At 37.4% G+C, this 15,459-nt stretch overlaps 1 protein-coding gene across 1 annotated transcript; it reads left to right on the top strand.

The window, feature by feature from the left end:
* The first annotated feature begins 707 nt into the window (after positions 1-707).
* Positions 708-1,259, top strand: LOC109176692. The gene has a single exon (XM_019326105.1). It carries the CDS (start codon positions 708-710, stop codon positions 1,257-1,259), a length of 552 nt encoding a protein of 183 aa, XP_019181650.1.
* The last annotated feature ends 14,200 nt before the right edge of the window (positions 1,260-15,459 follow it).

Here is a 15,459-nt window from a genome sequence, read left to right as displayed (position 1 = left end):
GCCCGCCAACCCATGTACAGCCGCCTAGACCACCTGCCAACACACCTCCCCATGGCTCAAGCTACTGCCACGTTCCCGGAACTTACCAACTTCCTGCTTTCGATTCGCACCGTCATCCCTCCTTCTTGCCTCCAAATTGCCATGCTCGCCTAAGCATCCTGCCCTAACTTCGCTTCGTTCGGGGGTAGTTTAGATGGAGATGGTGTAGGCAGTATGGGTGGAGGAGGGAATAGAGGAAGCATGGAGGAACGTGGCAGTAATATGAGGCGTGGGGGAGGTGTGTTGGCAGGTGGTCTAGGCGGTGTGCATGGGGTGGCGTGGTAGTTTAGATGGAGATGGTGTAGGCAGTGTGGGTGGAGGAGGGAATAGAGGAAGCATGGATCGGCATGGGAGGGGGGATGGGGGAATTGCACGGCATCAAGGGGTAGTGGGGGGTGTGGCGGAGTTGACGGATAGATGGGCGGAGATGGCGTTGATGGAGGAGGAAGGGGCGGTGTTTATGCCGGAAGGTGGGGATGCGGTGGTAGAGGTGATGGGAGGAGGAGGAGGAGACTTGGAGGATTGTCGGGCGGTTTTTGACGCAGAAGATGATCAAGCTAGACTTTATGAGGCAGGTTCTGGCGTCTGTTTGGCAACCGGTACGTGGAGTACAGGTAACGGAGATTCAAAGGGGTTTGTTCTTATTTGTGTTTTTCCATAAGACGGATATGGAATACGTGCTGAATGGGGGACCCTGGGCTTTTGAGAATAATGCTCTTGTGTGTCGGGAGGTGTTGGATGGGGTAAATCCTGTGGATGTGGAGCTGGATATGATTGACATGTGGGTGCAGTTGCATGATATGCCAAAGGGGTACACGTCGCATACAATCCTGGAGCAGGCAGGAAATTTTTTGGGCTCTTTGTTAAACATGATGACCGGTTTGAGGGGGCCATGGCTAACGTTTCACCGTATTCGGGTGTCAATTTCGGTTGATAGGCCGCTTAGAAGGAGGATGAGGTTGATGAAGAGAGATGGGACTACAGCATGGGTAAATTTTAGATATGAACGGCTGCATAAGTTTTGCTACTTTTGTGGCTGTATGGGTCACTTGCATACTTTCTGCATACACGCTAGGGAGGCTGGAATTCCAGTCGAAAGGTACCTGTACGGTCCGGATTTGCGAGCTGGTGGATCCCGGAGCGCTCCTAGAGCGGTTGGGGATAGCTGGCTTGTTCCGGTAGGCGGAAACCACGACCACTGGGAGTCAAGCCACGTGTAGTGGATGGGGACAGGGAAGTGGGGCTGTCACACCCACGAGTATGTCTGAGGATGAGGTGGTGGTGGCTACGGCAAAGTCGTAGACATGGAACCGAGGGGAGAGAGGGAAGTGGAAACGATGAGGTAACAACCGCAGCTGTTTCAAAAAACTTGTCCATGGTGGGAGCTGGTGTCCAGCCCCGCCCATCATCATGAGTACTCTGAGCTGGAACTGTCGTGGCTTGGGCAATCCACGCACAGTTCGACAGATTGTGGGCCTTGCGTCCAGTAAGAAGCCTGATTTTGTGTTTTTGATGGAGACCAAGGTACCACGGATACATGCAGACGGATCCGGGTTACGCTTGGCTATGAAGGTTTGTTTTATGTTGATAACGATGGTTTGAGTGGAGGAATGGCGCTTTTGTGGAAGAAGAATAATACGGTGAGATTTTTAAGCTATTCGCAGAGTCATATTGATGTGGAGGTTAGCTTGTTTAATAAGTTATGGCGCATGACATGCATTTATGGTATCCCCGAGCGTGGTAGGCGGGAGGAGACATGGGATTTACTTGGTACTCTCAAGACTAGATCCTTATTGCCCTGGGTGGTGATAGGGGATTTTAATAATCTACTATATCAGCATGAGAAGAAGGGGGGAAATCCGTATCCTAATAGTCTGTTACGGGGTTTCGGAGATGCTCTGGATGACTGTGGTTTGATGCAAATGCCAATGAGGGCCATCAGTATACGTGGCAGAAGGGGAAGGGGACGCCGAATTGGATAGAGGAGAGATTGGATAAGGCTTTAATAACGAATGATTGGGGTCTGCTCAATGAGAATGCAATGCTGGAAAATATTCGAACTCGGGCATCGGATCATTCGATCCTATTCCTCAGTATTAATGCGATTTGCATGCCAAGGAGAAGGGGACGCGGAAGTTCAGATTTGAAATGGCTTGGCTATTGGATGAGGGGTGCAAAGGAGTAGTCGAAACGGCCTGGCAAGAGGGGAGAACGGAGGGATTGCTGCACTGCAGCAGTTGTGTGGAGAAAAGTTGATGCGGTGGGTGGAGATCAGTTCCATAAATTTGGAAAGCGAATTAACCACCTGCAGCGGAGGCAAGATGCCATAAGGAATAGACGAGATTTGGTAGCTCTCGCTGAGTACCAACAGATTGAGAATACCATGAAACGAGTAGAGGCCCAGGAGGATGTGTTTTGGAGGCAGCGGGCCAAGCAACACTGGCTACGCGGGGCTGATGCGAATACAAAATTTTATCACAGGTATGCTTCTGCACGCCGGAAAAAGAATTTTATTTCTACTATTAAATGTGATGCTGGTAACTGGGTGGAGGGGATGATATGCATGTTGTTATACAGAATTACTTTGAAAATATTTTTGCCTCAAATGAGCTGAGTTGTAATGATCCACTTTTTGGAGTCCTGACCCCACGAGTAACGTTGGAGCAGAATGTGATGCTAGACCGCCCTTTTGAAACTAATGAGGTTAAAGAGGCTCTTTTTCAATGTATCCGGATAAGGCACCGGGCCGGATGGGTTGAACCCGGGTTTCTACCAGCAGTTTTGGGGATAGTGGGAGGAGATGTATCTGGTTTTGTAATTAATGCCTTGAATTCCTGTGTATTCCCTGAAGGATTGAATGATACTAACATTGTCTTGATACCGAAGAAGGAGATGCCTGAGACAGTAGCAGATTTAAAGCCGATCGCACTGAGTAATGTCATTTACAGAATTATGGCCAAAATGATAGCAAATAGGATGAAAACATTGATGGGAGGATTGATCTCAGAATCCCAGAGTGCTTTTATCCCGGGAAGGCTAATCACGGATAATATCCTGGTGGCAGCGGAGGTGGGGCATTATCTGAATAGAAAGCAATGTGGTATAGTGGGATGGAGTGCATTAAAGCTAGATATGTCAAAGGCATATGATAGAATGGAGTGGAACTTTCTGGAAAGGATGCTGACTGTTATGGGTTTTAGTGAGAAGTGGGTAAAGCTCATTATGATGTGTGTAACGACTGTTAATTATACTGTAATGATTAATGGTATAGAAGGGGGGCACGTAAAACCAACCAGGGGACTCAAGCAGGGAGACCCGCTCTCTCCGTATTTATTTATTATTTGTGCAGAGGCTCTCTCGATGATATTACAGTATGAACAGTTGGCAGGGTCAATACATGGGTGCAGAGTAGCAAGGGGGGCACCGCCTGTATCACACCTATTTTTTGCGGATGATAGTCTCCTATTTTTTAAAGCAAATACCCAGGAGGCAGGAGTTATAAGGTAGTGCCTTGCAAGGTATGAGAAATTGTCAGGTCAGGTAGTGAATTATAATAAATCAAATATATGTTTTAGCAGAAATACCCAGGAGGCTGACAGGGCACAGGTGGCGAATTGTCTGGGGGTGGTACAAGCACCAAATTTTGGGAAATATCTGGGCCTACCATCTTTTGTAGGGAGAAACAAGAGAGCTGTTTTTTCGTATGTGGAGGAAAAAATCAGGCAGCGAATTGGTTCGTGGAGTAAAAAGCTACTCTCTCAGGCTGGTAAGGAAGTATTATTGAAAAGTGTAACACAATCTATGCCTACCTTTTCGATGAGTGTTTTTTTGTTACCTGAGACAGTTTGTCAGTCAATTGAGCGAACTATGAATAAATATTGGTGGGGCAGTGGAAGAGAAAGGGGAATACATTGGAAGGCATGGGACAGGTTGTGCATACCAAAAAAGTATGGCGGTATGGGTTTTAAAGAGCTGAGGGCTTTTAATATAGCAATGCTAGGTAAACAGGCATGGCGATTTTTAACAGACCCAGAAACACTTGTAGCCAAAATCTACAAGGCAAGGTATTATCCCACAACCAGTTTTACAGATGCAACTATTGGTAATTGCCCGAGTTATTGTTGGAGAAGTATAATGGCGGCCCATGCAATGGTAGTCTCAGGGGTGCGAAGGAGGATTGGGAATGGACAGACAACCCTAATATGGGGACACCCGTGGTTACGAGACAATCCTAGCCCATTGATTCAAACAGAAATGCCGCAACAATTGAGAGAGGCGCGAGTTGCAGGACTAATTGATTTACAGACTCATACCTGGGATCCGCACATTCTGTCTGATTTATTTATTCCTGAAGATGTGGAACGTATAAATATGATCCCTGTTAGTCCTGAGTATGAGGACTCATGGTATTGGATGAGTGACCCAAAGGGGACATATACAGTAAAGAATGCCTATAGGCATATTGTGGGAGATTATGAGAAATAATCCAGCGAATTTTGATAAGTGGAATCGCAATGTGGAAATTAAAAGTACCCCCGAAATGAAAAACTTTTTTGTGGAGAGCCATATGTGATATTTTGCCAACAACCCTTAACTTGATATTTAAAAGGGTGGAGGTGGACCCAACTTGCCCTATGTGTGGTTTAGATCATGAAGATGTGTTACATGCTTTAGTGCTTTGTGAATATTCTAGACTTGTTTGGAATATAACACAATTACCTATTATTAATATTGTTGCAGACTCGTTTACAACATGGCTAAAAGGGGTTATGACAGTCTTGACGGAGGAGCAGATCCGGTTAATGGTAGCAATATTATATTATATTTGGAGAACCCGGAATTCAGCTGTCTGGAAGGGATCAATGATGCGGCCTGCCCGGTTGGTCAGAGCAGCCACCGTAGCACTGCAGGCGTATGGCACTGCTCATGTTGGCCGAACCAACCCGACACCGGGCGACGGACCACGTGAATGGTTCAGGAGGGGGTGGTCTACGATGTTATGTGGACGCGGGTTTCCGGCACGACACGGGCGAGGCTACTTACGGCATGGTAATTATAGCGCCAGATGGCTCGTTTGTGGCAGCGAGGAATGGCAAGTTACAAATTTGTTTTTCACCACTTATGGCGGAGGCTCAGGCATACAAGGAGGCTTTGTCCTGGCTACTTGAACGGCGACACCACATCAGTAAGTTTACTCACGGATTGCATGGAATTGGCAGCGATATTCAGGCACCATCATACGCCGATCCATTCGTACGTTGGGGTCACAGTTGACCAGTGCAGGACGTTTATGTCGTTATTTAATCGTATTACTTTGGATTATATTTCTAGGCAGGTTAATTTACATGCGCATACTTTAGCTACGTTAGCATTTACTCAGGATCAAACTAATGTACTGGGATGCTATCCCACCTGACACTATTTCGGCTTTGATTCATTAATACAATCGCAAGATTGACCTTCAATAAAAAAGAATGTTATCCATGTTTGTAGCATGAGTAATTAAGGTATGATTCTTCCTATGCGTGAATTGTATATTATTGCAATCTACATTTTACGTACTATATTCATACTGATTGTAGGTATTTTAATTTATTTTCTAATCTTAAGTACATCAATATAAGAGTAATGCTTATTAATTCCACTATATTATCAAAATTTATTTAATTTTTTAACAAGATACAAATGTTTGACTCTGGAACTATTTTCACATTATATTTGGCCATTGGCAATTAATTTTGACAACATTTAATCTCACAAATTTTAAATTTTTGTCACATTTGATCTCTCGAACCTTATTTAATTTTCAATCATTGGTGACCAAATTCCAAGCAAGTGATTTATCTTGAAGAGCAAAATTGTCATGCATTTTCAATCCCTCCCAAAGAAATTCTAAAAAATAATGGAAACTATAGATTTGCCCTAAAAGATTGGCCACTAGTAACAAAAAATTAAGTGAGTTAGAGAATGAGTAATGACCAAATGTGGTAAAAGTTTAAAAGTCGTAATAAGACTAAATGTGAACAAATTGATAGTCAGTGATCAAATTAAATTGACATGGGTAAAGATTTAAAAATTTAATATTAAATTGCTAATATTTGAAGGTTTAACAATTAAGCTAGATAGGTACTCAGAAAAATTAAGCTAGATTGCAGGCATATACTACAGTACTCCAATATCACATATGCACTGTTTTAAGTTTAACAATTAAGCTAAATAGGTATTCAAAAAAATTTTAAAAATAAAAAATAAATAAAAACTAGATAGCATGCATATACTATATACTCCAATATTACATATGTATTGTTTTTTCACGCACAAACGCACTCTAGCTAAGCCTCCAATTTGACCAACACAATGCACCCTATATAGACTCACAAATTCACATATAAAACACACATTAATGCACACATGTATTTCTGAAACTTTATAGGTGAAAAAAAACATTTTCATTCTTTTTTTTTTTTTAAGAAATTGAAGCGGAAGATACTTGTATTCATAGGAGAAAAGCAGGAACAACAGTACTCTTTCCCTTACATTTAGGGAGAGGTCATAGGCTACTAGAATCTCTTACAGAATCAATTATGAACATACTAATATATGAATAACCCTAAAATGAGTATCTGCAGACATGGCAGAAGTGAGATATGTAACTGATAAAAGGCGAAAATGGTGACAATGCTTGGCATGTTTTCCCAAATAGGTCTGGCGTGTTTAGGAGCTTCTGCTTATCAGAGTAGTTTGATTCCAACAACCATCATATTCATCTTTACATATTGCACAATCTATAAATGACAAAAGGTTAAATTCTAGCATCGACAACCATGCATATTTGCTGTCAAGACGACGTGGAGAAAAGGAAACACTGCTGAAATGATCCCCATAATTGCAGAACTTCAATAGAAACTTTTGTAGTCATAAAACCTGAAACTCAGACCATAAGAGAGCAACACTTTTCGTTGTGGATTCCAGATATTCCCCTTAGTTTGTGTCCATTCTTTGCACATAACAAATTACCACCGGCACAACGGGTATTTCATGCGTCTGGTTATTAGATTTCCGTTTCTTTGCTGCAAATGGTCAATAACAGAAACCAACATCAGAATCACACACAAATTTCCAATATACGGACACGCTGTTACATTGGGAAAATTCACATTCTCACATCTACGATCCAAAAACAGCCAACAGTATCCAAATGCTATCTAATTCAAAAATTATGTTCACCTAGCAATGCATAATTTCGAATTACAACAAATGCACAACCGTGATTTTCACTCTGGCCTAATAGAGTATATCCAAGACGACACTATTGTTGTTATAAATAAATATATAATAAAGTATGTATAATTATACTACCTATTATAAATATATACTACACGACACACACATATATACTTAATTATACTATATATATTTTACTTACATAACAATAATATATGTTAATATACAAATAATATATGTACATACGTCACACATATAATACGTAAGTATGAAAAATATACATATACAATTATATGACCCAAAATAATATATACACATTTTATATATTTTGTATTTCAAAATAATACACATATACTTATAATTAATCAAAATTATAATTATACATACTTTATTATATATTTATTTATAACAACAATAATAATAGGATAAAAATGATGTGATTCTATTTTTAAAAGGCTTGATTAGAAAGAAAATGGGTGATCAATCGGAAAAAAAAGAAGAATTTAGAAAGGCAAAAAAAATCGGGTATCACGCTCTTTCAAAGTAATATTTCATTGTTGTTTTCCATGATGGCAGAATGCCTAGGATCCCATCACGACAAAATGAACCACAAAAAGCGATACAAAATTCCTCAGTGATTCAAATGATTTAGGAGTAATAATTCAGTTAATTTGATTAATTTTATTCAAACTAATTGAATTTTCATTTTGAGAAATTGTTATCTAATCAACCAAACTAAATTATACTTTTAACTAATTTGATTAATTTGTCCAAATAACTAATTTTTTTATTATATATAATTTATTTTATATTATATATTTGATACAACCATATTGTAAAAATTGTACTACGTTACATTGAATATCTCTTAATGTAAGACTAATGTCGTTAGGATAGTCATTCGATTAATTTGATTAATTTTGAATCAAACTTTGGGATGAAGACGCCATATTGATAGTAGAACAAGCAATTCATAGGAATTGATGTGACAAATTAGTAAAATAAGTGATAGTGAACTTATTTGTCACAAAAAAAGTATAAAAAATTTGTGATTATAAAATGTATTTTCAAAATTACATTTATTTTAAGAGGCACTAAATAGTTGCATTTTAAGTGACCACAATATTTAATACATAGTTCACACCAAATTACTTGACACCTACTTGAATGCAATTTTAGTGGCAAACATTAATTACAACATAATTTCAGATAATATTTATCTATTTAATTATAGGGACAATGTCATTGTAACAACTAATTACTCATCACAATTATCATAAATTAGTGACAAAACTTGAAATCAACATAAATATCATCACAATTTAGCAATTTTTGTCACGGAATTATAGAGCGTCACAAATATTTTTAACAATTTCGTCACAAAAAGTGATAATATTAGTGACAATAATATTTTTTCTCACAATTGTTTCTCATTTCTAATGGTACTAACATATTGTATTTTTATTGACAAAAAAAGTTGTCACAAATATTATAAACAAGAGTGACTAACAACTATTTGTCACAAAAAATACAAACATTGTGTCCACATTATATTTTGTCACAATTACATTCGTTCCCGCCATAAATTATAATGCCGCCAAAATGCACATACATTTAGTGACAACAAATAGTGACAACGTATGTTACGACACTATTATTCTAATAATAGTGACAACTTATTCGTAACAAATACTTTCTTGTCACAATTACCATACCATCCGTGACCACAAAAAAGTTATCACAATTATCCCACAGAATAGGTGTCGACTTATTTGTTTGGTCACAAAAAGCGTATTATTTGTGACTAAATTATGAAGTGTCACAAAAGATTGGTCACTAAATGTCTTCATTTTTGTAGTGTAGGTGTTGAGGTCGTTTCAAAACCCACTGGCATGTTCCTGTCTCAGAGTCAATATATCACAGACATACTGGTTCATTTTGAGATGGATGGTGCAAAGGTTGTTTCAACGCCACTTGCAACATCAGACAAGTTACTTCCTGCGCAATCCGGTACTGCTACGGTGGATGTAACTCAGTACCCGGCGTCTTCTTGGCTTGTTGCAGTACCTGGTCATCACTAAACCTGATGTGTCCTATGCAGTTAACCGGCTCTCACAGTTCATGCATATGCCTACGGAGGTGCACTGGAAAGCTGCGAAACGGTTGTTACGCTACCTGAAGGGTACGGTGTACCATGGGTTGTACCTCCGTGCCAGGCAGCCTCTCTCACTAAGTGTGTATACGGATGCTGATTGGGGTGGCTGCACTTCCAGTGGGCGGTCCACTACCGCTTACCTATTGTATCTTGGGAACAATCTCGTCTCTTGGAAATCCACTCGTCAAAAATCAGTTTCGCGCTCGTCTACAGAAGCCGAATATCGAGCCTTGGTGAATGCTGCAGCAGAAGTTTTGTGGGTTAAGAATCTGTTGCATGAGCTTCGACTGCAGCTGTTGGGGCCTCCAGTTCTGCTATGTGACAACCTCAGCGCTACGTATGTGTGTAAGAATCCGGTGTTTCATTCGCGTATGAAGCACCTCGCGCTTGACTATTTTTTTGTTCGTGACCTAGTTTCTAATGGTTCACTGGTGGTTCGGCATATTTCTTCGTCGGCTCAACTTGCTGATTTTCTTACAAAGTCGTTGGGCCGTTCGCTGTTTCTTCGGTTCCATTCCAAGATTGAAGTCTCCGACGGCTCCTCCATCTTGCGGGGGGCATGTTAAGGATATTTGGCTGACATCTTTTGTATATGATTAGTTCTAGTTGCATTCCTTTTATGTAGCATTGTTAGACTGGTTGTTACAACAACCTGCTATTTAAAGCTGATTGTTTTACATCAATAATATCAGTTAAGTTTATAATATATTAATCCACACTTCCCATCATCTTGGTTTGGCCTTTTTCCCATTCACACTTTTAGTGATTTCGAACCTCCGTACTACTGCCTTCCGTTGTGATAACAAGTTATGCGACAAAACCGCTACGCTGAGCCTAGGAACAATACAAAGTATGTTTTTATCCCTGGGGTTGTGTGGTATAGAAAAAAGGTATATTTATTTTTACTCATATGTTTGTATATGCATCTATCCCTTTGTTATTTATTATTTTGATGTGAATTGAAGGTTTTTTTTTTTTTTACCAGCTTAAAATACTTGGAGGTTCTTCATCGCCTGAGGAATTTTTAACATGCAAAATTTATTATCAAAATTATCATGATGGAAACAACAACGAAATCCATCATGACCAATCAACTTAAATCGCTCGTCGAATTATATTAGTGTAAAATCTTGGTGTTAGTTGTTATGAAATTCACAACCTAATTAACAAGAATCTTGCTAGCTAGGATTTTGAGAAATGAGAAGAAGATAAATTATTTAAAAAATTTAATTGTCAGTTATACAAGATGATTATACATTTATACATTAATAATGGTTTAGGAATTTATTTTATTGTATGAAATTAATAATGGGACATCTTCGATCTGCCTTGTCTTCTTTCCAGCTTTAACATAGACACAGTAAACCACCACGTACACATAAATATGGCAATGGCATTGGCATAGATGCTGAATTCAAATTTAAGTTTTAATTTAATTTAGTCGTGATGGATCACGGGTCTAGAGTAGTAAAAACCAAGCAGTCAACACTCAACATGAAAGTGAGTTCAATAATAATACCATGGACCCAGGCTCATCTTGTAAAGGGTATCGGAGTTCAAAATATAAAATTTACATACATAATGTTCATTAATTTACTTATTGAATGTTTACATATTACATATTAAATGTTCATAATTTACTTTTTACAATATTGTAAACATTCAATATGTAAGTTATGAACATTAAGTATGTAAATTGTGTATTTTGGACTCACGTCCACAGAATAATTTGCCCGGTGAGTTATGGTAGTCAAATTGACACTCTGACTCGAACGTGACCAATCAGCCATTTAACAATAAACATGAGCCCAGGGCCACCAACTCTATAATAGATTCATAATGTTGATCCATGATACACTAGGCATGATGGACCTCTATCCATGATATAATTTGTGTCATCATACACCTATTTATTTAGTTTGAAATAAATAATTATTCACACTAACCTTTTACAGCTTATGAACTAAATTTGGTTTGAAAATTTTGAACTATCATTTGAAAAAAAATTAATAAAATAAAAGAAACTGCACTCTAGAGGAGCATTATATTTACGAAGCAGATCATAGCTAGAAATATATGATGTATGTTGACATGATGAGAGCAAACAAGCCAATGAATTCTCGGGGGAAGATCAATTTTTTTCTTTTTTCATTTTAATGGTTAGGAGTTTTATTGAAGTTGACATATGAATGGAAAATGCATCAGTTACTTTTTCAGTATAATTTATTTTTACAATAAACTGAGCAAAGATACAAAGTAAGATTATTTTTGTTCATTCAATTAAGATTCTTCTCTTAAATTATATTGTCTATCAAATTCTATTTATACCATCTTATAGAGAATATACTATGAATATACCACCCTACACTTTTTGTTCATCTATTCAGTATTGAGTACTATACTGATCAAGGGCCCTAGCCCTTCGTTCAAAGGGAGGCCATTTCAACATTCCACTACACTCAAAGGGCATCCCTTTCTCTTCCCCTACACTCTCTCTAGTTTCTACTGGAACCATTCAATAAGAAGAGTGAATGAAACATGCTTCTTCTGTAGTAGAAGCAAGTATTTTCTACATCACCATCCAGTATCTCATCCCCACTCCACCGTCCCTCAAGCCAAGCTATGCTTTCTAAATCTCTCATCACTTTTTCTTCAAAATGCCAAATGTGTTGATCACAGTGGGTTGCATTTTCTCATATTCTCATCCCCACTCCGCACTCCTTCAAGCTAAGCTATCTAAATCTCTCATCTGCCAAAGGCCTTGTGGTCTAGCGGCATAGTTGTGGCTTTCTTTAATGAGAGGTCTCAGGTTCAAACCCTCTTTATGCTTCAATAGGTTAAGAAAGTATTTGTATGAACGTACAAATACTACATTGTAATAGAATCAATAACATTCAAAAAAAAAAATCTCTTATCACTTTTTATTCACTATTCAACAATGCCAAATGTGTTTATCGCGGTGGGTTTCACTTTTCTGTCCATCTTCCTAATTTCAATGGCAATTTTCATTTGTGGAGACTCCTCCACAGACGACAACCAACCTCCGGAGAGGCGTAAGAGTAAGAAAAGATACTCCACCGGTGGCAGTGGCAGTGGCGTAGGATCACTTGGTGGTGTTGTGTGGGGGAGGTGGAGGCGGGATGCGGAGGTGGCGGATGTTGATTCCTTAATAATTTAAGTATCTATTTTCCGGCCTTGTGTATCATAAATTCATAATCCGGCCATGTGTATGTTTCTTTGCTTAAGTTTGGCATGTTTGTTTCTTCATGCTCAATATTATGTTGTAGTGTTAGTTTTTCTTTGCTTAAGTTTGGCATGTATGTTTCTTCCCTGCTCAATATTATGTTGTAGTGTTTTTCTTTGCTTAAGTTTGGCATGTATGTTTCTTCCATGCTCAATATTATGTTGTAGTGTTTTTCTTTGCTTAAGTTTGGCATTCAAGTTACTAGTTACTAGTTGAAATGAGTTAATACCCAAAATCGTCCTCGACTATAGTGGTTTTTCTCAATTTCGTCCTAAACGACTTTGGTGACCTAATATCGTCCCAGACTTTTGTGTTTCGCTCAATTTAGTCCTCCATTTGTTATTCCGTCAAATTGGTGTTAAATAAAGGGACAATTCAGTAATGTCAATATTGATCTCTCTTTACTTTCAACTTGTGAAGTGAGAAATTCCTCTTTCTTGTACGAATTACACCCATAATTACTCCCGGACCTACAAATCAAATTTTATATTCGCAGTTTTAGGAGTAATTCGTAAAAAAAAAAGGATTTCGCAGTTCACATGTCTATGAGTAAAGAGATGCCAATATTAAAATTACTGAATTGTCTATTTATTTAACACCAAATGGACAGAATAACAAATGATGGACTAAATTGAGCAAAAAACACAAATCTGGGACTAAATTGAGCGAAACACAAAAGTCTGGGACGATATTAGGTCACCAAAGTCGTTTAGGACAAAATTAAGAAAAACCATTATAGTCGAGGACGATTTTGGGTATTAAATCTACGAGAAAAAAAAAAATCCTACTTCAAGAAAACACCTGCCCTGTTTGGTAAAAAATTGGCCTATAGGTTAATTTTGACTTTTTTGATCACTATTAATTGTTTGATTTGGTTAAAATTAAATATCAATATAAGTGTTTGGTTAATTAGTTTTTTGTAACTCCAAAATGCTAAAATTCAAAAGCTACTCCAATCAACTTTTTCAATTAGCTTTTTTAGAAAAAAAAAAATTATACCAAACAGCTATCAGCTAACAGCTAATTTACCAAACACTTTTCTACAACAGCTAATGTTATCAACTAGTTATACCTTTAATTAACACAATCAGCTAACAGCATTTACCAACGGTCACTATATATTACCTTCTTAGCCCGCCCCGCCAGCCTGCATTGACAGCTCTAAGTGTGACTTTGGACAATATTTTATGAACATCTAATCTAGTTATCTATAAGTTTGAGAGGAAATACTTTAAAACCTAAAACTTTTAATTTACTAGCCAGTCTAGTTGCATTATATATATATATATATATATATATATATATATATATATATATATATATATATATTGTTTATAAGTTCTAACAATAACCAGCTAACATCAAATGGACCAAAATCATTGTAATCAAGTTTGGGTTCTCCAACCATTGGCCGGCATTCTTAAATCTTAACTCCCATCCCACATTATAAATTGCCGTTAATTAGAGATTGTAAAGTACAAGAAGATAATGTAAATGGTCGTATGTTGCAAACTGACAAGCTAAGTAAGAAATATAGTTCAAAATATGTAACTAGGGTAGGACGACTAGCCTTAGTTTTACAAAGTGTAGAAAAAATTATATATACTTGAATAATAATTTAGTGAGAAAACCAATGAAGTATAAAGCCTATATAAACTATGAATTGGTGAAGTCAAAAAAATATCCAAGAGTGAGTATGGCAAGATTGGAAGAACAAGAGTGAGTGTTAGGGGTCTAGATCGAGAAGAGAAATTAACATTGATATCTCAGCTCTTTCAAACATGAGAGCTTTAGGTACATGGGTACTAGTTATATGGTTCATTGGGCGGCTTTTGTTGTTTGGTAACAGGAGAGCCAAATCTCAGCATTACAAATAAGATTTGTAATAGAGAGCACTATAGACATGGTGACCATTTTGGGCTTAGCTTAACTTATGTTTTTGAAGACATGCAAAATATGACTCCCACAAAAGCAGGATATAACTACTATTCAATTTCTCCATATCCCAATATTGCTATAGCTTATGGTCACGCTACTTGCAACACCGCTATATCATTTTATGATTTGCGGACTTTGTCTAAGCAGTGCTAGAATTTATTTACTCCAAACTTGTTATCGTTCAATTGGAGCTCAACTTTCATATGTTGATTGTTCCATGAGGTATGAAAATTATCAATTTTGGAGATAGGTTTAAATTAAGTGTTGCTATGACCAGCAAGGAGATGGATACTTTAGTGCCAATGGTTCGAATATCGATCGAGATCTTATTCCTCATAATTTGAGTGTTTGCTAGTTTCTTAAAGCAGTTTATTTTGTTGTTTTACACTTTTTTTTTTTTTTTTTTTTTTTTTGTTATTAGTGTTGTCTTTCATATGTATGTCATTGAAGGATTGTTCACAAGCTCAATTCAAAAGAAAAAATATTGTATCATCATGAGCTACAACATTATCTCATTGCTAACGAATATGACATGGTCAATAATTGCCAATGAGACTGTATTCGATTTATTTTGACTTTACTTTGCAACAAAGTTTCGTTTTATGCGTATAAAAGATGGAAAAATTCAAGAACTATTTCAATTACTGTAATTTAAATATAGAATTAAATATATATTTATAAATTCGAATCAAATGAAGTTATTTCAACTTTAATTTTTTGAATTGAAACTCAAAACAAATAAAAAGAAATGAAACTAACAAGTATCTATAATAATATTAAACTATTAAATTAAATAAAAGATTTATATTACTATATAAATTAGAATAAAATTTCACATATCTATTTAATTCTCTCTTTT

Source organism: Ipomoea nil, unplaced genomic scaffold, assembly GCF_001879475.1.
Source record: "Ipomoea nil cultivar Tokyo-kokei standard unplaced genomic scaffold, Asagao_1.1 scaffold0732, whole genome shotgun sequence".
In the NCBI taxonomy this organism is placed as follows: Eukaryota; Viridiplantae; Streptophyta; class Magnoliopsida; order Solanales; family Convolvulaceae; genus Ipomoea; species Ipomoea nil.
The sequence above is the reverse complement of the archived record's forward strand: the minus strand, read 5'-3'. Positions and strand labels throughout refer to the sequence as shown.